A 24,956-nucleotide genomic window follows, 5' to 3' on the forward strand; every position below is an offset into this window, starting at 1 on the left:
AAGGCATCGAAGCAGAGGGGCATGTGGCAAACATAAATGCATATTATTACATCGAGTGATCAGATCTTCATTCCCACAGACTACTAATCACCAGTAGCCTATATTATGGGTGAAGGTTTGCTTGAGGTATGCTTCTCCTTTATTGTCAAACAGTCTTGTGCACTACTTGGAGAACAACAAAAACATGGTCTACCGTCAGAGGACTCTGAGATCGTGTAGTTAAAATAAAAACTGTGCAAGATGTCAATCCACTGTGGAGACTTTCATTCTTGACAGTTTGTAGGGACACATTCTCTTTTCTGCTTGGACACTTTGTTTTGCATACACACTCATTATATATGCTGGTGTTGTGCAACACACCTTTTCAATCTGCTGTGACAATTACATGTAAATATATTATAAATGTATTGGAAAGCCAGAGCTGCCGACTTTAGAGCAGGGGAACCAGGTTAGAGGTCCCATACCAGCTCAATATCTTGTGATTCTGGGCATATCACTTAGACTCTCCATGCCTAAAAAAAAAAAAATATGATCTTTTGTAATGTAATGTGTTAAACATGTGAGAGTGCTTTATTGCACTGGGGCCAAATTCTTGTTATAAAAACTGCCCCAAAAATTATATAATTAATAGATATATATATATTTTACTATTTTGAATTTTCCAGTTTTCCAGAACTCTTAATTTGAATTTGTTGTTGGCTAATTATAAATGATTGAATGTTTTGTTTGTTTTTTCCTATTGATTATTTTTCACAGAATGGCTGTTCCTTAAGGATGTTGAACCCTCAGGCCTTCTCGGTTGCTTTGTGGAATTTTTTGTCTGTCCTGCAGGAGAATTTTGGGAGTATGTGTGGTGCCAACACGTAAGTGTTACTTAGTCCTGCCCAGTATACCGGTTATGAAACATTGACACAAGTGTGTCTACTGTATTATACATATATACTTACAGGGGGTTTCAGTCACCATCTTCATCCCTTGGTCTGGTGTATTGCCATTCACATTTTACTCACGCCCACCATAGCATTTAGCATGTGGGGCACAGGATCAGTCCACTTCAGCCATTTACTTTCCTGAATGTGAGTGACAACATTCCGCTGTTCACAATGTACAGGTCATCACAAAAAGCAGTCCCTTTTAGTGCCAAGGTCTACTGGTGCTTTTACAGAAATAAAATAGATTGTGAATAAGGCACACATTTCTTGAAAAAAAGCACTGTCTAAATGCCGCAAAGTAAGCATTGGCAAAGCCAAATGGTCCGTAGCCAGTCCCAGAGCTATTGGCTTTGCCAGTGCTGGTTAGGATTTGTATTTTTGTTTCTTTGATTTTCGTTGGGGTATCTTACGCATATCTTAAAGAAAAAAAATGTAAAACAAATGAGGAAGGAGTAAGGGATTGTGGTGTGCACATGGAATTATAAAACAAAGATTTTAATTGTGCAGAATTCCATTCATATTAATAAATGGGGAGCATGCTTCTTTTTAATTGTTATTTTTAGAGCTATGACATTTTGTCTTTGTCCTGCAAGGGCCTCTGAAGAAACTGGTGACAACTTCAAATTGTATTTTTCTATTGTAACAGGTATTTAACCCCCGCTGGCACTCAGGGGTTTGCCCCTCATTATGACGACATTGAAGCCTTTGTAATCCAGCTCGAAGGGAAGAAGCACTGGCGGGTTTATGAGCCAAGGTATGTAAGAGCAGTAGTTCTTATGACCGAATTGTACAGTCTTACTAATTTCCTCTTCAAATGAATGCATTTGATTTCCCCTCCCAGTAACTGTCAGTCAGTGCTGGTCCTATGAAATTAGCTCGGGGATTTGTATGTAAACCACAGCTTCAATATCTACCTTAGCTAACATTAATGCATGCTCGGCGGGATCATCATGCTCCACCACACCCAAACCACTCTGTTACTTTTAGATTGTTATACATTTTCTTATTAGGCATTTTATGGTATTTATATAGTAATTAATACAATGGATAAATAGTAGCAAACATAAACAGATACATTCTACGGCCTTTTGAGATGCATACAGGTTGTACAAGGGTGGATATAAATCATTGAAACAACTGAGTTAACTATAAATTAAAAAAGATCATGAGAATGTATACAAATATCAAATCATCCCTAAATATTTCCCAAGCTATTTCCTCCATTCATATGTTTGAAATGCATTCTTTCTAACTGCCATAACTGCGGATCTGGGGGACTCCTGATTTTACCAAACACAAATGATATTTGATCTGGCAATTAAAATGGCAATCAACTTCCATTCATGTGCCCCAGTTGGCGGACTCCTGAAGTGTTGATTAGCTTCCAGAGCTAACTTTGGGATCTATGGAAAAACAGGTGTGTATATTCCAAGTCCAGCAGGTAGATATATTCCAAATACATGACATGGGAATCTGTCTGTCTGTTACTTTTGGACCCATACTTTGAGATTCTCAGCCAAATGAAGTTGAGCATTGTAAGCAATTGGTAAAGAAGTAGCAGTGGTTTTCATTAACCGCCCCCCCCTCCCTGTACAGTGGCTTCATATGTTTGCCTGAAGTTAAAAGTAAAACAAAGAGTTAACTGAAGTCTGTGCTGCAACAGACTGCACCATTATTACCCTAAATTGTATAATCCTACTACACCTTTATTACCTAAAATGTATATTCAGACTGAAGTAGAAGCCTCACTACATACAGTACCAACAATGGTCTGGAGCACTGCAAGTGTGTCTGCTTGTCAGTAGTATAGAAGTAATACGAGCTAAGCTTTCAGTACTTACCAACATTTTTCCATTTGTTTTATACATTACAACTGTCTAATTATATTTCATCCAGTATGAACCTATAATTGCAGTGATAAATTACTTTTCAACAGTTTGTCTAGGTAGTATATTAGTACTATTGACAAGCAAAGACACTTGTGCTCTAGAGTTTGGGTGTTAGTGCAAACGAAAAGGTGAATGGGTCTCCTTTTCTGTTGTGAATGTAAAAACATGTTTCTTTTGGATTAGGCAGTGGGTCCCAGGGACCACAGCCTACTCTTAAACATTTTTTTTTAAAGACGCTTTAGGAAAACTAGGCTGCAAATTGCGATTGGATTTTTGCAACCAGATCTTTGTACACCTGCCACCAGATTCTTATGAATGGGGTTGGAGGGGCGTGGAGGGGCGCATGGTCAGATATTGTAAAGTCTGGTTATGTGACGATATTATGTAGCCTTTACTAGTTAAGACCCTGAGGCCAAAGTCAGTATAAAATGAATTTTATCCCAGTTTATTGCTTTTCCTTGCGACAGTGTGCCAACATTGTCCATTGACTCCTGCTGCTCAGGCCTCCAGAAGGGGACCTCCTTGCCTGCCATCAGACATGCTAATGTCTGTAAATTTTTCACTGTGTAAAAGGTGATGGCTGGCCCTTGAAGTGGCAGGGTTTTGTGCAAAGCACTGCTTGCTAGGCATATCTACATCCAAGTGACACCCCTCTCTGTTCCCCCCTCAAAAAGCTTCTCTCTCTGCGGCCTATGCCCTTGAGTGTATACATAACCCAGAAAGGACATTAGCTATGCTGAAGCTCCAAACTCAAGTTGGAAATCCACTCTATTAATGGTTTAAAGTCAATGTTTTGATCCACTGGGTGATATCAACTCCTCATGGGGTGACCGTGTGAATAGAGCCGATATTGTGTAACAACCCGTGGCACTGTGTGATGTTGGCAGGATATCTTCTACATGCATCAGAGGAGAAAACATGTATTTGTGGGTGATCTCTTACATCTAGCCATGCCTACAGTTAAATGCTCCAGTTTGGTAATTACACTGGAGCAATATAAAAGTATTTCAAAGTTGACCATAAATGTGTCCATCTTTGAGGGCTTTTTGTTGCAGATAACTGCTGTACTTTCCAATGCTTAAAAAGGAGGACGGAATCTTGCAATTTAACGTCAAGACCGGGGGTATATTTTATGGTAATCTTCAAAGTTTATTATCCAAGCAAGTTACTGTGTGATCAATTGGTTTGAAAGAAAATCTTTGTAAAGTCAAGGAATTGAAGCAATCCTCAGACTGTCCTACAATCTTCTGCTTGATGACATATGTATGGTGCTGAATGGCAGCAAGGAGGACTTGATCCCTTTCAACCTATTCATTGCATTTGACACTGGCAACCATCCCATTTCAACAGCTTTATTGGACAATTTAGTTATAAAAGCATTACAGATGAAATTGATTGAATAAAACAGCTGCCGTAATAAAACGTATACGCTGAATAAAAGGGCTTGCACGCACTTGTTATAAATATCATTAAAACACATGAGCATATACCTGGGTAAAAGGGCATGCAAAAGTAGCCTTTAAAATGTGTTGATGTATGCATATCATAATTGTTATTAAAATCATATTACAAAGAACATAATAAAAACATTTAAAATGGGGGGCGTGGCCAAGATGGCGGCGGAGTAGGACGCCTTTCCGTGCCGCTCCGGCGCTGATCCAACAAAGCATCTAAAAGCAAGATCTTGGGGGTGCCCACGAGCCCCTACAGCGGCGGTGGCGGAGCGGCAGACTTTGGTGGGGTCGCCGAGGCGGTGTGACCTCGGGAGCGCCTAAGAGATCGAACGTAACCCGCGGCCTGTGAGACCCCGGGCTTTCCGGACATCGAGGCCCGGTGTGGGCGAAGGGCGGGGCCCCAGATCCGCATGCAGACACTGAAGTAGACGGACGGCCGTTCGGGACTGCGCTTGGGCGAAGGAGGTCCTGACGACCGGACCCGGATCGCACCACTCCAGGGGGAGGTGGAGCGCCGGCCCCCTGGCACTGCAGTGGCGCTCGGACGACCAGCAGCACTCTACTATCCACGCCATCCAGCCCTCCCCTCGCGGCTGGCGGCGGCGGCCTGTTCGAACTTTCGAGGCCCGGGGCCTGGGTGCTGTGCAAAGCCGTGACTGCAACGGGGCGAGGGAGCGGCTCTCCCGCTAGTTGGTGGTGCGGCACGTGCTGGGCGGAGGTCCGGAGGGCCGAGGCAGAAGGACACCGGCTCTTGGGGGTTCCCGCCTTGGGTTCAGGAGATTCCCACGGATTGAGTGCATGTGAGCGGGGGACTGGGGCCTCTTGGTGGCGACGGTGGGCGCCGAACACTTGGTCTGCCTGCAGGCCCCACTACTCTCCATAGCCACGTGGAGCCGGCGCAGGGCGCGGGGAGCCGCCATGTCTACTGTGCAGCGCAAACGGAACCAGGGGAAGGACAACGCCTCGAAGGCCTCCCAACAACCGGCCTCCCCTGGGGCGAGTGGATCATCGAAGCACTCGGACGAAGACGCCCCGGCGACGAAGGCCTTCATGTCAGAGTTGTTTGCCTCAATCAAGGAGGACATATCCGAACTCAGAGCGCAACTCGCCTCCGACCTGTGGGAGGTGCGGAGGGACGTGGACGGCATAGGAGAGAGGGTGGCGACCCTGGAAGACAGGGATCTGAGTGTGGCCACCGATGTTCATATGCTCCAGCAAGACATAATCCGCCTCACCGAGCAGAATCTGGACCTACAACTACATACGGAGGACCTTGAGAACCGCTCCCGTAGAAACAACATTCGAATACGGGCGGTGCCATGGGACGGTGAGGCGGGGGACCTCCGGGGGTACGTCCAGGAGCTGTTTCTCCAGGTCCTTGATGACGCAGACACGAAGGAGATACAGATGGACAGAGTGCACCGGGTGGGATTGCCACGGCGCGGGGGGGGGCCCCCCCCTGACATCTTGGTGTGTGTCCACGATTTTCAGCTTAAGGAGAGGATTCTTCGGAAAGCCCGGACCGTCGAGTCGCTGCAATTCCGGGGTCATCGGCCACAACTGTACCAGGACTTGGCTGCATCCACCTTGCAAAAGCGGAGGGAATTCCATCCTGTCACATCATTTCTGAGAGAGAGGGGCATCGCCTATTCCTGGGGGCACCCTTTCAGGATCATCTTCAGATGGCAGAACCGACTGGCCCAAATCCGTACGCTTCAGGCGGCAAAAGAGCTTTTGGGACTGGAAGATGTGCCGTCCTCGCAGTTCGCGGAGGCCTCCTAGTCTCGACGGCGCCGCCGTTCGAGCTCATGGCACAGGGTGGGGCGCTCCCCCGTCAGTTCCCCTGCTAGACAGCGTCCGGACCTTTCTGCCAGCCTGCAGGAACGAGGAGAAGCGGTCGCCTCGGTGGCCTCGGCCACGTTGGCCGACTCACAGCATAGCTCTGGGGCGGCCTAATCCCAGAGGAATGGCGGATCGGCGCCGGAGAGGCTCGGGCCTTCTGATCGAGGGTTCTGTAAGTACTCTGGTGGGAGACGACCTCGATTGAGGCCAAGGGGAATAGTGGTTTCATTCCTATGCCCTGTTGCTTGATTGGGGGCTTCCTACGGACTTCGGCCTACTGATCTCGATGAGTATAGTTATTGCACTTTTTTTTCTGATTCTGTACAATGTTCTGTATTGTTTAGGGGGGGGGTTTGGTTGAGGGAGCATGGGGCTGGGGGGGGGGGGGCCGTGACGGGTGGCCTTTGGGGATGAATGCGGAGTGTGAGTGGTGGAACGCGTGCCATGCTGTAGTGGGGTTGATCCAACGACTATTCTGGAAGCGTTTGGGAGCACGTTGCCGGAGGGAGGGGTGGAATGCGATATGGGCGCCAATTGTATTACTGACAGCGGGATCCATGTTTTGTGTTTATCATGCCAATTAGTATAGGCACATGGAACGTCAAGGGCTTGAACTCCCCTCAGAAAAGGCAGAAGGTCCTGAAATATGTTGTAGACCATCACCTTGATGTTGTGGGGCTGCAGGAAACTCATTTGGCACGGAAGGATGAACTGCGGCTCCGCCACAGGGCGTACCCCATTGTGTACAGGTCCTCAGCTATCACGAAACATCGGGGAGTGGCTTTAATGTTTAAGGCGGCGTTGCATTTTCAACCTATGGGGGTCCGCAACGATAGGGAAGGGCGGTGGCTGATGGTCAAGGGGCACGTTCAGGGTAGGCTTTGTACGTTTGTTGTACTCTACCTACCCAATGCAGGTCAGAATAGGTACTTACAGGAGTTACTGGTGAAGGTGGGGGACTTTGCAGAAGGTCTTGTGTTCATGATGGGTGACTACAATTTGGTGTGGGATGGAGAGATGGACAGCTCGGGGGGGCGGCGGGCGGACACAGGGGTCTTTTCTGGGGCTACGCAGCGAGGGATGGAGGAGATGGGTCTAGTTGATGGCTGGAGGTTTTTTCACCCTGATGTGAAGGACTATACGTTCTTCTCCCATGTGCACCGCTCCTACTCCCGTCTGGATTATGTCTTCCTTAGTCAGTCACTTAGGGGGGACGTTTTGGATGCCGCCATTCTCCCGATATCTGTGTCGGACCACAGTCTCATGGTGCTCACGCTTCGTTGGTCGCCTCCTGACACCGCGAACCGGAAGTGGTACTTCCCGGCTTCGGTGGTCAGGGACGAGGTGTCCCATCAAGCCTTACGCTTGACCATTCGGGACTTTTTTGTCTGCAACCCCCCGTCGGACACTTCCCTGATGACCACGTGGGACGCCTTCAAGGCAACGATCAGGGGGACATGCCTGGGCCTCAACTCACAATTGAATGCTTTACGTAGGAAGGAGAGGGAGGAGCTAGAGGCCGAGGTGCTCACGCTTGAGAGGGAGCACAAAGCTAATCCCTCGAGACTAACTCTGGGTCCCCTGACGGCGGTGAGGGGCAAGCTGAAGGCACACTATACGAATAGGGCCGAACTCACCCTACTGCGGCTGGGACGGCACTCCTACTCCAGTGGGAACAAGATTGGCAGGCACTTGGCCCGACAACTGAAGGACAAGAGGGAGCGTGAATACATAGGTGGGATTAGAGATACTGCGGGTGCGCTCCATCACTGTGATGGGGCGAAGGCGGACGTCTTTGGCCGCTTCTACGCCGCTTTATACAAGGGGGAAGAGCTAGATCCTGCTAAACAACGGGAGTTCCTGCAGCGCTTATCGATTCCGCAGGTCTCAGGGGCCTGGAACGACTTACTCGATGCCCCGATCACGAGGGAGGAGGTCCTCTCTGCCATCAAAAACTTGAAATTGCACAAAGCCCCCGGACCCGATGGGTTCACCGCAGTTTTTTATCAAACCTATGCGACTGAGGTGTGTGACTTCCTGGTCGCCCTCTTTAACGATATGGTTGGCCCTGGAGTGAATTCTGGGACTCTTGCGGAGGCAGTGATCACGGTCCTGCCGAAGCCGGGGAAGGACCTGGAGCAGTGTGCCTCGTACCGCCCCATAGCCTTACTCAATATCGACGCGAAGCTCTACTCGGCTATTCTAGCAGGTCGCCTACAGGACCTGCTGCCGACGATTATCCACGCGGACCAATCTGGCTTCATTAAAGGCCGCCAGACGCACGATAACACTAGGAGGGTAATCCACCTTATTGAGAAGGCGGACAAGTTCCACATCCCGGCGGTCTTGGTGGGGCTGGATGCAGAGAAGGCCTTCGACCGAGTGGACTGGGGCTTCTTATTCCACACGTTACAGGCGTTTGGTTTCTCCGATCGATTCATCGCGATGGTGAGAGCCAACTTTTGCAGCCCGCGCTCGAGGGTGGCGGTGAACGGCCACTTTTCGGCCTTCTTCGGGCACTCACGAGGCACTAGGCAGGGGTGTCCCCTCTCGCCCTTGTTGTTTGCGCTCAGTATCGAGCCCCTAGCGCTGGCCGTCCGGGAGCACGAGGGGGTGAGGGGCATCCCATTCACGGGGGAGCAGCACAAGATCACCCTTTTTGCGGATGATGTCCTGCTGTCAGTGGCCGACCCCGCTAACTCTCTTCCGTGTGTGAGAGATATATTGCTGGAGTTTGAAGCGGTGGCCGGCTTCAAAGTTAATTATGACAAGTCGTATGTCCTGAACCTGACCCTATCTCAGGCCGCGGTGGCACAGGTGAAAGCGACGACGCCTCTGGCCTGGGCCTCGGGCTCCATTCTATACCTGGGGGTTCATCTCACCCCTACGGTGGGCGGCCTCTTCGCGGCCAACTTCCCGCCCCTCTCGGCCAGGTCGCGGGCGGAACTGGAGAAATGGAAACCAAAATTCCTATCCTGGCTAGGACGGGTACATGCTATCAAGATGGTCCTTCTCCCCAAGTATCTGTACTTGTTCCAGGCCCTACCGATCCCATTGCCCTCCGCTTTTTTTAGCCACCTTAAATCGATGATGTTGAAATTTGTATGGCAGGGGGGCCGGGCGCGGCTTTCGTTTACACTCCTGCGACGCCTGCGGAATGACGGGGGGGTCGGCCTTCCGGACTTTCACCTCTATTACAAAGCGGCCCAACTTAGAATCATGGTGGAGTGGTCACAGCAGTTTTCCGACAAACACTGGCTGCATATGGACCGGAGTGTGGCAGGCCGGTCCATCTGGGACCTGGCGTGGAAGCCGAAGCGGGACCGCCCAGCAAACGCGTATATTAGTACCCCCACGGGGACTACGCTGAAAGTCTGGGATACATTGGCGGGCGATGAGAGGTGGACGACCTTTCCATCCCCATTTACTCCATTGCATTTCAACCCGGAGTTCCCACCGGCGCTCCTCGAGGGCCCCTTTGACGGCTGGAGGGAGGGGGGCTGCCGGGCGCTACTTCACCTATTCCACGGCCCCGATCCCCTGACGTTTGGGAACTGCATGCGGGATTACCAAGTGCAGCCGGGGGAGCTATACAGGCATCTACAATTGCTCCATTGGGCCACGTCGCCGGGGGTGCGGGAGGCTGCGACGAGACCTCTGTCCGACTTTGAGGCCTTTCTCCTGAAGACCTCCGCCATGAAGGGGGTCATCTCCTTTCTCTACCAGCTGCTGCTCCGCTCGGCCCTTTCCCCCCGACCGCGCTACATGGAGCAATGGGAGGAGATGGTGGGGAGGGATATCACTGACGGAGAATGGTCAGCGCTTTGGAAGGACATGACGCAATTTAATCACTCCATACTCCTGAGGGAGGCGCATTTCAAAACTCTTACGCAATGGTACATGGTCCCGGCTCGACTTCATCGCATCTACCCAGCGGTCACGGACAGGTGTTGGAGGGGCTGCGGCCTCCTGGGGGACTTCCGCCACATTTGGTGGGACTGCCCGATCATTAAACCCTTTTGGGCCAAGATCTTGTCCCATATTAAAGACATTCTGCGGTACCCTGTTGACGACTCCCCGGAATTCGTGCTACTGGGGTTGAGAGACCCTGGCCTTGAACACCAGACTCGAGCCGACAAAAAAATCCTTTGGCTATGTCTCGGCGCGGCCAAACTTACGTTGGCTTCGGCCTGGAAGCGGAAGGAGGCCCCGGCGATCTCCCTTTGGCATGCTAGATTGTGGAGGCTCTTGAGTCTCGAGAGAATGGCGGACATATTTTTAGGCAATTACAAAAATTTCAAACACGTGTGGGGTCCCTTGGTGTCCTTTCTCTCTGCTGGTTTACCTTCGGCAGTTTGCCCGGCTTCACTGAGGAATTTACATTTATTTCAGCTCTAGAGTATGCATGTTGGAAGACTGGGGAATGCGAGCGGCGCCGTCACGGGTGGGGGTGGGGGGGAGTTTTGGGGGCATGGGGTTGGGTGCTACTATGGAACAATTATATCGCTGAGAGGAGGCTCACCTGGAGAAAGGGGCAATTCTGGACTACTTGTCGGCTGCACTAACTGAGCGACCCCCTGGTGGGGGATGAGTACGGGACTGCCGACGCTCTCAGCAGACGACGACTTTAATCCGATGACTTTCTGTGTTGCAACTCTGCCTCATCTTACTTTAATGCTTTCCCACTGTGTGGGACCCTCTGTGCGCCATATGTGGTACCTTTTGTTTACTGTTCATTTTTCTTTGTCTGCAAAATAAAAAATTTTACAAAAAAAAAAACATTTAAAATATTTACAAACCACAACACAATTTTTAGATAAATTTGGCACTTAATGAGATCCACCTTCTGCGGTAATAGCACGATTAGATCTAATTAATCAATTTCACTCTGATATATAATGAATGACCTGTTTGTCAAATGTCAACCTAAGATCTACCCCAAGAGGCAATTAGCTAGATTTAATCGCATCATAATTAATCCTCACTTAAGCGTAGGGATTTGGACCTTAATACCCATACCCACCCTAGAAATTTTGCCGTGGCTAAGCAATTGTTGCTGAGGTATCAGTCCGCAAGATTCTTTCAGCTTCACTTGCCCTTCTTTTGCCCAGGAGCTTGCAAATTGGGAACAGCCAGATAGGACGCGGGATAGCATACCCACCACAAACAAAGAGAAGGTGAGCCAAAGATTCCTTGCTAGACTTGCAAACTGGCCATACATCAGCAGTAGACTTATTCCATCTAGCAGTGAATGCACTTACTGGCAGTGTGCCTACCCTAAATTGGAAATAAAGTTTTCGATCTAGAGGTTTCGTAATGTGGTCCCAGAATGGCTTCAGCTTCGGGATGACGTTATGTTCCAGGAACAGGCAGGTTAGGGAAGATGGCTAGCTCAGTATAAGATTGCTATACTGAGACCATTCCCAGTATTTGTCCTTCAGGATCTCCTTTGTGGGGAACTTAGAAATTACAGGATCGATCCATAGTGAAGTCATACCAATGCTCTGCAAAGTGTCTCTAACCGCCCTCACCATTTTATACACTGCGAGGTATCAGCCTTTATTATAATCTAGGAAACCTGACAGATTGCCTGCGAGCTCCAGTGTAGTCCAAAGTCTCCGCCAATAAAGGAGGGGTCGAAGTTTGGCTATGGCTGCAATGGGTTTTCTCCCAAGGTTATATAGTAACAGGCACATTTGAGTACTTTGTGGAAGCCTAGTGATTTTCCTCAGGAACCTATTTTCTGATGTTGTACGGGTAGATACATTCTCACATCCCCAAAGTTCGGAACCGTATAGGGCTGAGATGATGACTTTCCTATCATAAGTTTCTAGGGCAGGGCTAATGGGCTTAGTGTATGAGGAGCCATGTTCCGTTTGTAACACCCCAACAGTTGCCTATGTTTAACACCTTGGCTGCTTGAGAGAATCTCCTCCTGTGCTGAAGGTCAATGTTAATGGGTGTGGTCATGACGAGCTCAGCTCGTCATGAGCACAGCTCCACTGTGCCTCATGACGAGCTGAGCTCGTCATGAGCATGGAAGGGGTTAAGGGATGCTAGTTCAATCTGGTGGTCCCATTTCATGGTTTCCAGGAAGTGAACCCCCAAGTAGGAGAACTCCTTGACCTGTTCTAGCGGCCTGTTGTACATTTAGATGTCCCCCTTATAGCCCCTGTGCGAGTTAAATGCCAACAATTTTGTCTTTGACACATTGACCTCCAAGCCCCGCAGTAAGCGAACTCCTCAAAGGTTTTTAAGGCTTCTGGCGTCCGCTTGGGGTCTTGGATATAAGTCTCATCAGCAAACATTAGTATTGGCATTTTCTCGCCTGCTAGTACTGGGGCATCCGAAGGGGTAGAACTCATGTAGTCTACTATTCCATTAATTTATAATGAGAATAGCATAGGGCCCATCACGCAGCCTTGGCGTACGCCCCATTAACGGGAAACGATTCGGTAACTTCCCCTTGTCCACCCCATCTAATTTTTGCATTATTATCTTCATGTAGTCTGATTATGAGGCAGCAGTTCGGATGGCATCCCTAGATCTTGTAAGGTGGACCATAGCTTAGTGCGGGGTACAAGGTTGAATGCCGACTTAAGGTCTACAAAGGTGGCGTATAGGCTACCACTGTCCTGTGTCACTATCTTCCAATAGATCAAAACAACCCTGAACGCTTGATCGATGGTACTAGTGAAAGCTCAAAACCCAGCTTGCAGTGGGGACAGAACCTTAAACTCCTCAATCCATTCTTGTACTTTATTAAGCACCAGCCTTCCCGTTATCTTTTGTAGTCAGTCAATTAGGCATATTGGCCCATAGTTTGCTGGGCAAGATTTGTCCCCTTTCTTAAAAACAGGAATAATTTCTGGTCAACCATCCAATTAAGATAGAATGGATTTCTTGTTTTGGATATCCCAGCCAAGTCACTGAGCTGAATATAATCCTTTGTCTCTAAGAAATGTCTTCTTCACCCTCTCTTTCTCATAGACTTTAAGCCCTTGGGGTGTTGTGTGCATCCAGATAACCCACCTGAGGGCTGCCTCCTCCAGTGTGTATGTTGCTGACCTCATCCGGTATGAGCAAAAAGAGCAATTGATGAGCGGAATGTTGAAAAATGTCAAGCATTCACCCCAGTACAGAGATCTGACCCAAAATTCATCGTTTTTTGTGCCCACCGTACCATTCTACTTTACGCCCAGCCATATGCAAATCAGTCTTGACCTTGCTCCCCATGGGAAAAGTCCAGCCCGAACTGCCAAGCCAGGTCCTCCTTTTACTGCAAACCAGCATCCTGGGACTGGTTTTGGGGTATTACCGCACATCAGCCAGGCTAGCTTGAATCCAGTGGTATGGTGAGCACGGGACCCAAGTTCTGGACATGCCCGTTCCACTTGGGCTGACAAATACAAAAAGAACAATTGATGGACAGAATGCTGAATGTCAAGCATTCACCCCATTACAGTGATCTGGGCCTAAAGCTATTGTTTTTTTGCCCACCATGCCATTCTAGTTTAAACCCAGCCATATGCAAATCAATCTTGACCCTGCTCCCCATGGGAACAGTCTAGCCCAAACAGCCAGGCCAGGTCCTCCCTGGACGGGAAACATGCATCCTGAGACCGGTTGTTCTGGTCTGGTTCTGGGGATGAATATTTGATTTGTTCTGCATTCTTTCCATGATTTGTCTTGTGCCTGCTCATCAGGTATGAGGTTTACTTTTATGCAGACGACAGTTTTTGACATGATTAGATGGCCTCTCCTCTAGTATTCCAGCTACTTTTAATTCCTGCCTTATATCAGTGGCACAAAACATGCCACCTGATAATATAATGTTAAAATCAGTAAAACTGAGGTCCTGGTGTCTGGTGGCAAACTCCCATTCTGTACTTGTAGGTGTTGGCAGGGCAAGTGTGGCACTCCTTTGACACCGGAGTGCTCACAATTTGGAAGAGACTTTTTATTATTTGGGATTCTTTTACAGATCAGCAGACTACACCTCACATCTCCGTCAGAGGCAGGCCTAGGTCGCTTGACTATGATTTGGGACACACAGCAGGGCGCTTCTAGTGATATGGTGATTTCTAACAGATTTGCTCCATTATCTTCTTTGGACGGATGCTATTGACTGGTTGGGGATAATCATTAGATAGCGCAGGGGATGCTTCTCCAGCCCAGAGTTTTTCAGATGCTTTGGTTGTTGGATGTAAGGACTCTAAGGAGTGTAAAGCAATCAGTTGGAATATCAGTGGACTTGCTGGCAAGTTTTCTGACTCTAAGTGGCTGTGTTTTATCAAAGTCTGTAATGTGATCTGACTTCAGGAGACTTGGGCCACCCATAACAGTTTCTTCTTGGATGGTTATAAGACTTTTTTTTATATATCTGCAACCCCTTTATTGGGGGGAGGGGAGTGTTGGTTATTTTTTGTATCCTTAGCTATCACATGTAGTCTGATTATTCATCCAACAGAAGTGCCCACCCTGCCAACTCTTGTATTTTCTACAGGCTCTAATAATTTGCTTTAGTTGAATTTTTATAACCCTATCTCCTCCCTTCCGGGGATTAGTAATATTGATGTTTCTGGCTCCTATTTAAGGAACTTGAAAGGTTTGAACTTGTCCACCACGAATGTAATGTTGGCTGGCGATTTTAATGTCCATCTATGTGGGGACCCGAGGGTTGGAGGTGTAGAATCCCTAGGATGTTCCCTTATGACTAGAACGCACTTGGAACACACCTATCAGGGTACTTGTCTTAATGCCATATTGAATGAGTTTGATCTGGTTCCATCCATGGGAAAGCTGTCCCCTATGAGGAAGGACATTAACCCCACCTTTATAGGGCTAGGCATTTGTCAACTTTATTTTTGTTTATGCATTTCTTTCTCCCTATATTTCTGATGTTACGATACCTTTGAGCCCTTTTAGTGGACATAACCCGGTTGATGTAATGTTTTTATTGGTCCAAGTTGGCTCAAATCCTTATGGTGGGTATAAAAGGAGATACCAAGGCCACTGACTGGGGCAGGAGGATTACGTGGTCACAGATAAACCCAGACTCGCTTTATAATTCTCTTTAAACCCAATGTAAGCAGGATTTTTATTATTTTTATCTCCCAACTGAGTAGTCTAGTGTGAATTCTGGAGGTTTTTTCTGAGATTTTGGATACTATTTTAACCCTCATGAAAGCACCCGCATAACGGCAACCGGTTTCTTTGCCTGGTGGTTGATTCAAGATGCTCTCAGGCATTGAGAAATGTCAAGTGTGCACTGTGTGTTAAACCCAGGGATTCTTCCTTAGTAAAGAATAGCCGTAGACTGTATAAACAAGAACTGACCAGACGCAAGACCATCTTAAAGGAGGAGCCCTGGTCAGATCGGAACAAGGCTAGTACTTTGCAAAGTAGTTCTACATTTTGGTATATCATCATTAGCCCCTTTTTTGCAACTAAGGCTGCTTCTTCACTGAAGGCTCACATCTCTGAAGAGCGTTGGATGGCCCACTTGAAGAAATCTACAACCCCCCATCACCTACATGGGGTGGGGGTGTGGGTGTGGTAGGAGAGAAAGCTGCTCTCATATTTTCTGTTAAGGAGGTTAGGAAAGGTATTCTGGGACTGTCTATGAATAAAGCCCCTGGCCCAGATTGGATACCACCCGACCTCTTTGTGCAAGACGTGGAGGTTTGGACTAGAATCAATGTGGCAGTGATTGTTGGTCCCACACTCCTCTTGGGCACGTCCATCATTGTTCCTGTTTTTAAGTAGGGGGATAGGGACAGCACCCACTGTTACAGGCCCATCTTGTTGCTTTATTCTGTGGTCAAGGTGGTGGGGCGTATTGTCTTGGAAAGGCTTTCTAACTGGACACCTTTTAATCCTGTCCTGTGGTCAACAGTACATCTGTGTCTGAACGTATACCTAGTCCTTAGTAAATACACCATTGCCGCCATGGTTCAATTTATTTTGCATTTATGGATCTTTCATCTGCGTTTGATCGCATCCTTTAGATCTAAGCTCTGGCAGATCATGCAATCTATGGGGTCGATCGGGACATTGTTTTATTTTTGAGAGATCTTCATAAAAATACTGTGGCTGCGGTACGTTATTCCATAGATTTAAAGGTTACACAAGGTTTAAAAATCCAAAGAGGGGTGCACCCCCTTTATTTTTAACCTATATATTAACAAACTAGGGCATGTTTTAGTGGATCTTAAGGTCGATTGCCCAGAGGTGGAGAAGCATTGTCTACCAGTCTTATTATACGCAGACAATGTGGTTCTGATGGCAAGAACTGCTAGGTGTCCTCAGTCCTTGTTGAAGATCTTTCAGAGAATGATAAAAAAAAATCATACATGTTGTTCGATTCTGCCTCTGGTTGGCACCCTTCCGGTTGAAAGAGGTTTTTTAGGGCAAATGCTGCGGTTTTCAACGTTGCATCACGGCTGGGAAGCAGACCTACTGGGGCTCTTGTACAGATTTATAGGGCTAAGTGTATCTCTAAAGCAGTATATGGTAGCAATATCTGAGGATACATTCACCTGGATGGGCTGCAAATGGTTGGATGTCTTTTTGAGACACTATTTATCTGACTTCTGGTGGATATTTGGTCCTGACCTGGAATACACTTGAGCAAGGATATTATAAAAGATTGCCTGTCTCTTGACTACTTCCTTCATATCCCTTGATTTAAATCAATTCAAAACTCCTTCTTGAGTCCAGGAATGTTGGAACTATTTAGTAATCCAGACAGGATCTGTAAAAAGGACTATAACCTGGTGAAAGACCCTGATAGATCATGTTGAAAACTGTGCCCTGCACCGAGCCCTGCTTTTTTTTTTAATTAAAAGCCGGTATGACCGGTTTTTATGACCTATTGCCTTTTTTGTTAGCCTACCTTCGCTGTGAGAATTGGGGTTAAAAGCTTTTGTCCTGCAGCTGCAACAATAGGGCTCCGCAGGACACTTTAAATTTTACTATGTTTTGTAGTTTTTACACTGTTCCCAAGAATTTATATTTTCTCCCGGTATTGAAAAGGGCAAATTTTACTCCGTTCGACCTGCCCTTATTTATGTGCAGATGTTTACAGGAGACATCATACTTAATGTTCCTAGTTTTTTTAAAGTTGTTGGACATTTGAGGAAAAGCTGTAATTACATGTTTTGTATGGGGGTGTTTGTAATGATTGTGGCCTCTATAAGCATTTATTGTATCTAGTATGTCTTTAGCTGGATTTTGTTGGATGTGCTATTTTATAGCTGTACTGCTTAGATGTCTTTTATTCTTAAAACCGAATAAAGCTTATATTGATTGACTTTGTATGCGTCCCAGTCTTTTGCTCCCCTTCAAAAATATTCATTCTACATAGTTTCTTCTACTTTGGACTCTTTGAGGAAAATGATTCACAGCTCAACACTTATTGTGGTTTACCTTCGGGCCTAGCTGAATATCTGATATGTAGCTTTCAAGAATGTACAGCACACCTTTTTAGAAACGTATACTGATCTATCCATCTCTCTTTTTTCACCTGTTTAAACTCAACTGACCTCCGATCAGAAAACATTTTATTTCAAGTCTCTCTTTATTGTACATTGTGTCCTGCAGAGAACAGATTCTATGTTCCTTTGCCAGAGATTTTCTATTTATCCAGGAAAGTTTAGCTACTAGCAAATTTTCTAGTATCTCTGTTCTAGTGTTGTCTGTCTTGGGGATCACTTCTATTCTTATGATGCAGAAGTTCCCTTGAAAAACACTGCTGTTCATATTCATCTCCTGCCTAACTGTGTGCCATTTCTTCAAGGCTAGGAAAACATACCTATTCACAATGTAACTTATCAGAAGCACTTAGTGTCAAGCACCATAACATCTGTGGGTAGCAACCAGGACCTATCCAATGTGTTGAATGAATCATTTTAAGGGTGTCTGAATCATAGTGATAGGGTTTGAGATCCCCTTATATAAAAAAAACTTAGAAACCTCCTGTGAACTTTGTCCATGGGGAACCATCAGTAGACCAGTATCAACCTGCCTAGCATATCCGACAAGGGTGCATTGCCACAGGGCCTGATTTCACCATAGCTCCTGGTATGTTCTCTGATCAACTTCATAGTCTGTCGATGTTGAGGCCGCTTTAGAGGGAGCTGTTCTGAAAGAGCCAGGTCTTCAGTGCTTTCTGAAAAGGGAGTTCCTTTTGTTCAGATCACAGAGAAAGAGAGAGGATGTTCCAAAATCTAACTGCATTATAGACAAAGGAGCGCCCTTCATACTTGACTTTTCGAATCCGAGCATTTGTGACCGAATGTGCATTAGAAGAGCGTAGAGTTCTGCTGGGAAGGTATGGCAATCCATAAAGCTAGATATCATGATTTCTTTATCAAGGATTGCCCAATGGATGATAAACAATGGTTTAAATGTAATTCTCTCAGCCACCAGGAGCTAATGGAGGGTGCTCAAGGCTAGACGGGGATTGGTGTCTCGGGAGGTTGTTGAGAATCCAAGCAGCAGAATTCTGTACCACATGCAGCTTCCTTATTGTAGCTTTTGGTGCTCCAAGATGGAGAGTTGCCGTAGTCCAGGCAGGAAAAGATGAGAACCTGTACCACCAGCCTCTTTGAAATGGAGGGAAAAAGAGGGAGAATCTTTCGTAACATTCTAAGCATAAATGTAGATGTAAATGTCATGGTACTTATAGAGCGCACTGTCACCAGACGTCACCTTGCGGTGCCGCCTATACGGCTTCCTGGCGCTGATACTCATACCGCTGTGGAACCCCTCCTGGCTTTCCCTGTGAAGTGTCCACTCCTGGGCACCGCCAGGGTGAAGCCAGGCATCCTTAGCGCTGTTGGGGCCGGTGTGGAGGTTAAGCAAGCTATTGCCCAGAGTTGCAGCGTGGGGCCCGTGATTAGAATAGGCACCGAGGCGAGAATTAACAGGTCTGAGGAAATTGAGCCCGAGACCACGCCGAGGCAGGAATCGAACCCTGGTCTCTGGCCAGAACTCTGCATCAGGGTCTACCGCTTTAACCATTGAGCCACACTCTTCCCATACCATAGCAGACAGCTGCTTGTTTTACTGCTTGAGCATCAAAGTTCAAAGTGGTGTTCAGCCACATTCCCAGACTCTTTATGGCTGTTTTTGGAGCAGGAAGATGACCCAAAAAGCTTGGCCAACCAAACCTTATAGAGGAGTTAGAATTATTGCCAAGGATCATAAGCTCTGTTTTTCCTCCATTTAGCTTAAGGCAGGAGTTATTCGTCCAATAAGCAGGATTCTCAAGGCAAGGACTTAGCGACAAGGAGTGGAAGTTTTGAATCTGAGTGAGGGAGAAGACAAATTTTGTATTGTCCGCATAGGAAATAATTGAAATCCCGAAGGGCTGGATGATTTCAGTCTGTGGTCTCATATATACGTTAGAAAGGGTAGGGCCGTATCAGCAAGGAGAAACTGTAGCCAGTAAAGAGCGGTACCAGAAATTCCCGAACTCTGATATCTTTCAGTTATAATATCATGGTTTACTGTGTCAAAGCCAGAGCTGATATCCGGGAGAATAATGGCAGCGGATCCTCCCCAGTCTGTTACTGTTACTTCATAAATACTTTATATGTTGTCTGTAAATTAAGCCTGTCAGCTTTGTGTCTTGGCTACCAGTGGGTTGAGCTCAAGTTAATTTAGTGAGTTTAGTGGTTCACCCTGACAAGGGTTGTGGCTATTTGTTTAGACTGGTTCTCACCCCCTTCAACAAACAACGCAATTACATGCTCGAAGTAGTTGCTTTTCTATTACTCAGACTTTTCATTAACCCTGCTATCTTTAATAATAATCGGAACTGAGCTATATGCCTTTGTGCCCCAATTTTTTTGAGTGAAAGTAATACATTGTGTATGGGCTATGTATTAAGATTCGATTTTGAAGTTATGACGTATCATTGCAAATTTGGGTGATACTATTATATTACATCGTAGTTTTCTCAAATTAAGTATATGATTTAAAAAAAAACAAATGTTGATGTTCTAACGCTATTGAAATATGACTTGTGATATTGGTGCACTAAGCTACTGTCAAGTATTGCCTTTTAGGAGCTGCTACACTTCAAGTAGAGGAGTTTAGGGTACAACGTGGGTAGCTCTAGTTTGCAAGATTTGCCTTTGGGTGTCTCCTCTTAGTTAGGTTCTTGAGTACTGGATTTTGAATTTCCTTGTTAATGTTTTTTACTTATTTACTTACAGGAAAAGCACAGAATTATTACCACAGTATTCAAGTAGTGAGTATTACTCTGAATCTTCTTTTAGGTGATTTGTAAGTGTTCAAAGCAAGAGATGTCTGTCTTTATCTTTAAGATAACTTAATTTACAGCCTCATGTGTCTTGTTGTCTTTTCAAGCCTATGTTCCCATATATTGGAACTGTGGCAAGCAAAATGTTTTACTTTTTTTTTTTTTAACTTGCATCTAGAATGTATTTTACAAAATCATTGCACAATGTAGTTTACTTGTCTAAAACACGTTAGTCCAATAGTGTTACAAAGTTTTCTAAAGAAATGAACATGAATTCCTTTAAAAGAAAAAATAGAGTGGCAATATGCCCCCTTTATTGTGAAATGCGAAAGCCAACATGTGTTTCATGATATCTTAAATCCCTTCTTCAGGGCCACAACTCAGTACATACCATAGCTGACATCAAAAGGAATCACTGCAAACAAATATTATTATTAATACATAAAATGTAGCTTATTGTTCTTTTGGATAATGTGTTCTCGAAATCTGTACTCTATAGTATACCTTCAAAAATACTATTCAATATTAAACCTTCTGGTAGTGCAATGATGTTGTTACATTTCCATAGCTAAGTTGATTACCTCAGATGTCTTTCTTAATTTTTTGACCCGTCAAACGATCTTGGCCTGGGAACGGCCTGCGGAAGGAGCTGGGAACTCCAGTGTTAGCCTTTTAGAACCAGATTGGGCCCCAACAAGTGAGCAAGAGCAGCAGCAGGAACATTTGCAAGAGGAAGAGGACTTCTCCTTCCTGTGGTGTTTTTGTGGGCGGATCTCTTAGTGGATTGCTGCAGTCCTTGTTCTTACAGAAAATGCAGGAAAGACCCCATTTGATTGATATGTAATTTTCTCCTCACAACCTGCTTCGGTCACTAGATGTGGCAGTGTGTTCTCATCGTGTGCCCACAGTGATTTGTCACCAAAACGCATAGGGTAGTTTTGCTAGCTGAATAAACTGCACTTCATAACACTATTACTGTGTATACCTTTCCTGTATACTGTGAGAAGCTGTTGGTGGCATCACATCTGCCACTATAGCAAGCCTTCATTTTAGTTTTGGAGCAACTTCATTTGAATCTATATTAAGAGCCATTTCTGTTTGATCAGTATTCATCCTTTTCGTTTTTGTTCAGCAAATTTCAGCCAAGAAGAAATTGGAGAGCCCATTCTGGATACAGTACTTGAAGCTGGAGACTTGCTCTACTTTCCCCGAGGATTTATCCACCAAGGAGATTGTTTTCCTGATGCCCACTCTCTTCACATAACTGTTTCTTCTTACCAGAAGAACTCCTGGGGAGACCTCCTTGAAAAGGTATATTTTCTTTTTATATGTAGATCATCAGTGATCCATTGTCACAGCAATCAATTGTTTGTAGTGTAGACAATACAATACAGTGCGGACAAGAAGACACCTATTTACGGCTGCCTGCAGCATGTCTTTGTAACTGGCTCACCAAATGGAAGCCTGTCTGCACCCCAGCCATGCTGTTCGTATTGCAATTGACTTTGTCGCATTTTGGAGAACGTAAAAATGGACATCTTGTTTATTCTTGCAATCATCAGTGAGTCATGAGTATGCTCTGACCCTTTCTCCAAGCACCAACCCATCTCTGCAGTGGTGATAAAGCTACACTGGCTCACAGTCCCCAACCGCATTAAATTCAAGGCACTATGCATAGCCTACAAAGCAATCCATCACTCAGGTCCTATCTATCTAAGGAGAGCCCTGTCCACCCACACCCCTTGCAGAAATCACCGATCTTTTTCTGCCAATCTCCTGACTGTCCCCCGTACTTATAAGGTCTCCTGGGGAGACAAATGATTCACTGTAGCCACGGCAAAACTATGGAATTCCCTTCCCCCACAAATCAAAGCATGCCCTACATTGCTCTCTTTCAGGAAGCTACTAAAGACCAGGCTATTCACTCAATAATCGGCAATCTGCCTTAATACCTTTATCCACGTCCTCAGCGCCAAGACACCCACGGGTATTTGTTGCGCTCTACAAATTGCTTAAATAAATGCTGTTTGTATTGCAATTGACTTCAAGTCGCATCTTGGAGAACGTAAAAATGGACATCTTGTTTATTCTTGTAAAACACTTACTAAACATCAGTGAGTCATGAGTAGGCTCTGACCCTTTAAGTGATGCAGGTTTTGGCTTGGGTAAACCACTGTGAGGTCGATATTGAGTTAATCAGCCACCCTCATTTGAACCATGTTGCCCAGCCATCAGTGAAGTACGGAACCAGCTTGTCTTGTGCTTTAAGTGTGCATTCTATAGACAAGCGAAGGGTAGAAATATGCGGTGATTCTCATACATAATAAATATGCTTTTTTGTTACTGAATGTTGGACTTTGCAGGAGTCTGCACCTGATTTAGTTTTACAAAAAAGAGACCACAGACACAAGTTATACTACAATGATGCACTGGCTTGTGGAATTTTGAACATCTGTAGATGCTTTTCTTTATTACTGAGTGTATCCAACAGACAGTTCGCAGCCAACGTGTTTCACCTACAAAGGCTTCATCAGGGCACAGAAACTTTGATCCACTGAAAGTCACATGGATCTTCAAAGTATAAGGCAATTTAAAGAGACGAGAACGTGACCACAATAAGCTTGGAAATCAGACCCTCAAAGTAGTCAGTGTAGTCTAATGCGTACAAAAAGTGAATTTGTCTTAGTCCAGGGTTCATGTCAAGATTGTATAGTACTAGCAGATTGGTATCCACTAATAGTATAGTAACAGGTCCGAGACCCATCGATAGAAGCATTCCGCTCCAAAGCTGATCGCGATCCAATGTGTGACATGTTAGGCACCTAAACGGTGTTAACATTCGTCCATCATGTTTAGCTGCTGCCTGTCCCTATGGCTACAATATTTTTAATTTACCCCTGCTCATTAGGAGTGGTGTAGGGCTAAATATTATCGTTAATGACAGTTTTTGAAGTTCAGCCTCTAACACGTGTCTCTTTTCCCTTGGCAGAACTTCTGAAGTTTTCTATTTGGCTTTCCCACACAGCATCCATTGGTTATATCTTTTGTTTTCAACCCCCTGGAGAATGTACTGGTTTTCCAGATGCAGGTGTGGACTTCCTAGCCCTATTATTAGTTATCCATATTGTTTTTTTTCTATTTGGTGATTTTAATGTGTGGGTTGATATCCCTAATGCTATGATCATGCATTTTTTTTTGTTCTTTGTTAATTGACCTAGTAAGTGGTACCCTGGGTACCTAGGGCCTGGAGGCTGAAGAGGGACCCCTGGGACCATCTCACTAGGAACAGGCCACTGCCCCTGCTGCTGTCATAATCGTGTGAGGTGAAATAATGACCAAGTCTACATGGCACACTGCCTGTGTGACATGCCAGGTAGCACTGCCTAAGATATTGGTAAGTCAGCCCCCTAGCAGGACTTACAAGCCCTAAGGCAAGGTGCACTGTATCCCAGGTGTGGGCATATCTGCATGAGCAGATATGCACTTACATGTAAGGATCTATTCCTTAATGCTGTATATGCCAGGGAAGCCATAGAGAGTACATGGGCTGAGAACTTGACAACTCGAGTTTCACAGCATCATGATGACTTCACTAAACCCAGGAGTGTTTGGTACCAAACAGCTCCTTGTAATAAATCCACACTGGTGCCAGTGTGAGATGTATTAAAACCTACTCAAAGGGCACTTCAGAGGTGCCCCCTGAAAACCTACCAACCCTGGTGTGGTCTCTGACCGGCTGTAGGCAGCCAGCCACCACCAGGCATGTTTCTGGACCCTGGGGTAGAGAGCCCCTGCTCTCTGGGACCAGAAGCAATGCACATCCTTGGCAGAGGTATTGTGCCTCCTCCCCAGGATGAGCCAGTGCTCAAAGAGGGAAGCTTCAAAGGTGTGCCGCCTCCCTAATGCAACCCTCAGCCTCTGCTTCTAGCAGCAGATGGCAGTCCCTGGTTTACACCCCCACTTTGGGCAGTAAAAGCAACGGGAAAATTCAAAAAGCTAGGAGGTGTGCTCTCCTTCGCCAACCCCACCCCTAAGATGTTGGGGAAGCGAGGTGAAGCACGCTTTTCAGTGCCCGCCATCTTGAGGATCGGGGGACCCCTCCAATCGGGGCTAGGTCTATGCCCCTTCCCACAGGAGGGTGGCATAATAGAGGGTGTAGTCACCCCAGGTGAGGTGCCCATTGGCCCTACCTGCTATCCCCTCTAAAACGCCCCCTAAATTTAGTATTTAGGTGTCTCCCCAGACCTGGATCCCAGATCTTCGACAATTCAAGAAGAAAAAAGACACCCTGCAGCAGAAGGCAGAATACAACTGCCTTGGCCCCAGCCCTACCAGCCTCTCTCCAGTTTCGATGAAACCTACGACCTGTCTTGCACACGATTCTAAAACCCCTGGGAGGACTATTGCCTTCAATAAAGCGTACCTTTCCAGAAGAAACCGATTCCAAAGACTCCAGATTCCAGTAGATCCGCATCTCCAGCCCACTCTGCACTCATCGCCGATGCCTGATTCTGAGTGGCTCACTGTGCAGTGAAGTCTCCCCAATAATCCTGACCTCTTGTCCAGC

At 46.2% G+C, this 24,956-nt stretch overlaps 1 protein-coding gene across 1 annotated transcript in view; it reads left to right on the forward strand.

Moving 5' to 3' along the window:
- Positions 1-24,956, forward strand: part of RIOX1 (ribosomal oxygenase 1) — a 234,366-nt gene that overhangs the window by 76,780 nt on the left and 132,630 nt on the right. The window contains exons 6-9 of the mRNA XM_086927470.1: positions 757-863; positions 1,579-1,686; positions 20,343-20,377; positions 21,522-21,700. Of these exons, the coding sequence (XP_086783596.1) occupies positions 757-863; positions 1,579-1,686; positions 20,343-20,377; positions 21,522-21,700 (429 nt within the window). The remainder of the gene's footprint in view (positions 1-756; positions 864-1,578; positions 1,687-20,342; positions 20,378-21,521; positions 21,701-24,956) is intronic.

Source organism: Lissotriton vulgaris, chromosome 6, assembly GCF_964263255.1.
Source record: "Lissotriton vulgaris chromosome 6, aLisVul1.2, whole genome shotgun sequence".
NCBI classification, from domain to species: Eukaryota; Metazoa; Chordata; class Amphibia; order Caudata; family Salamandridae; genus Lissotriton; species Lissotriton vulgaris.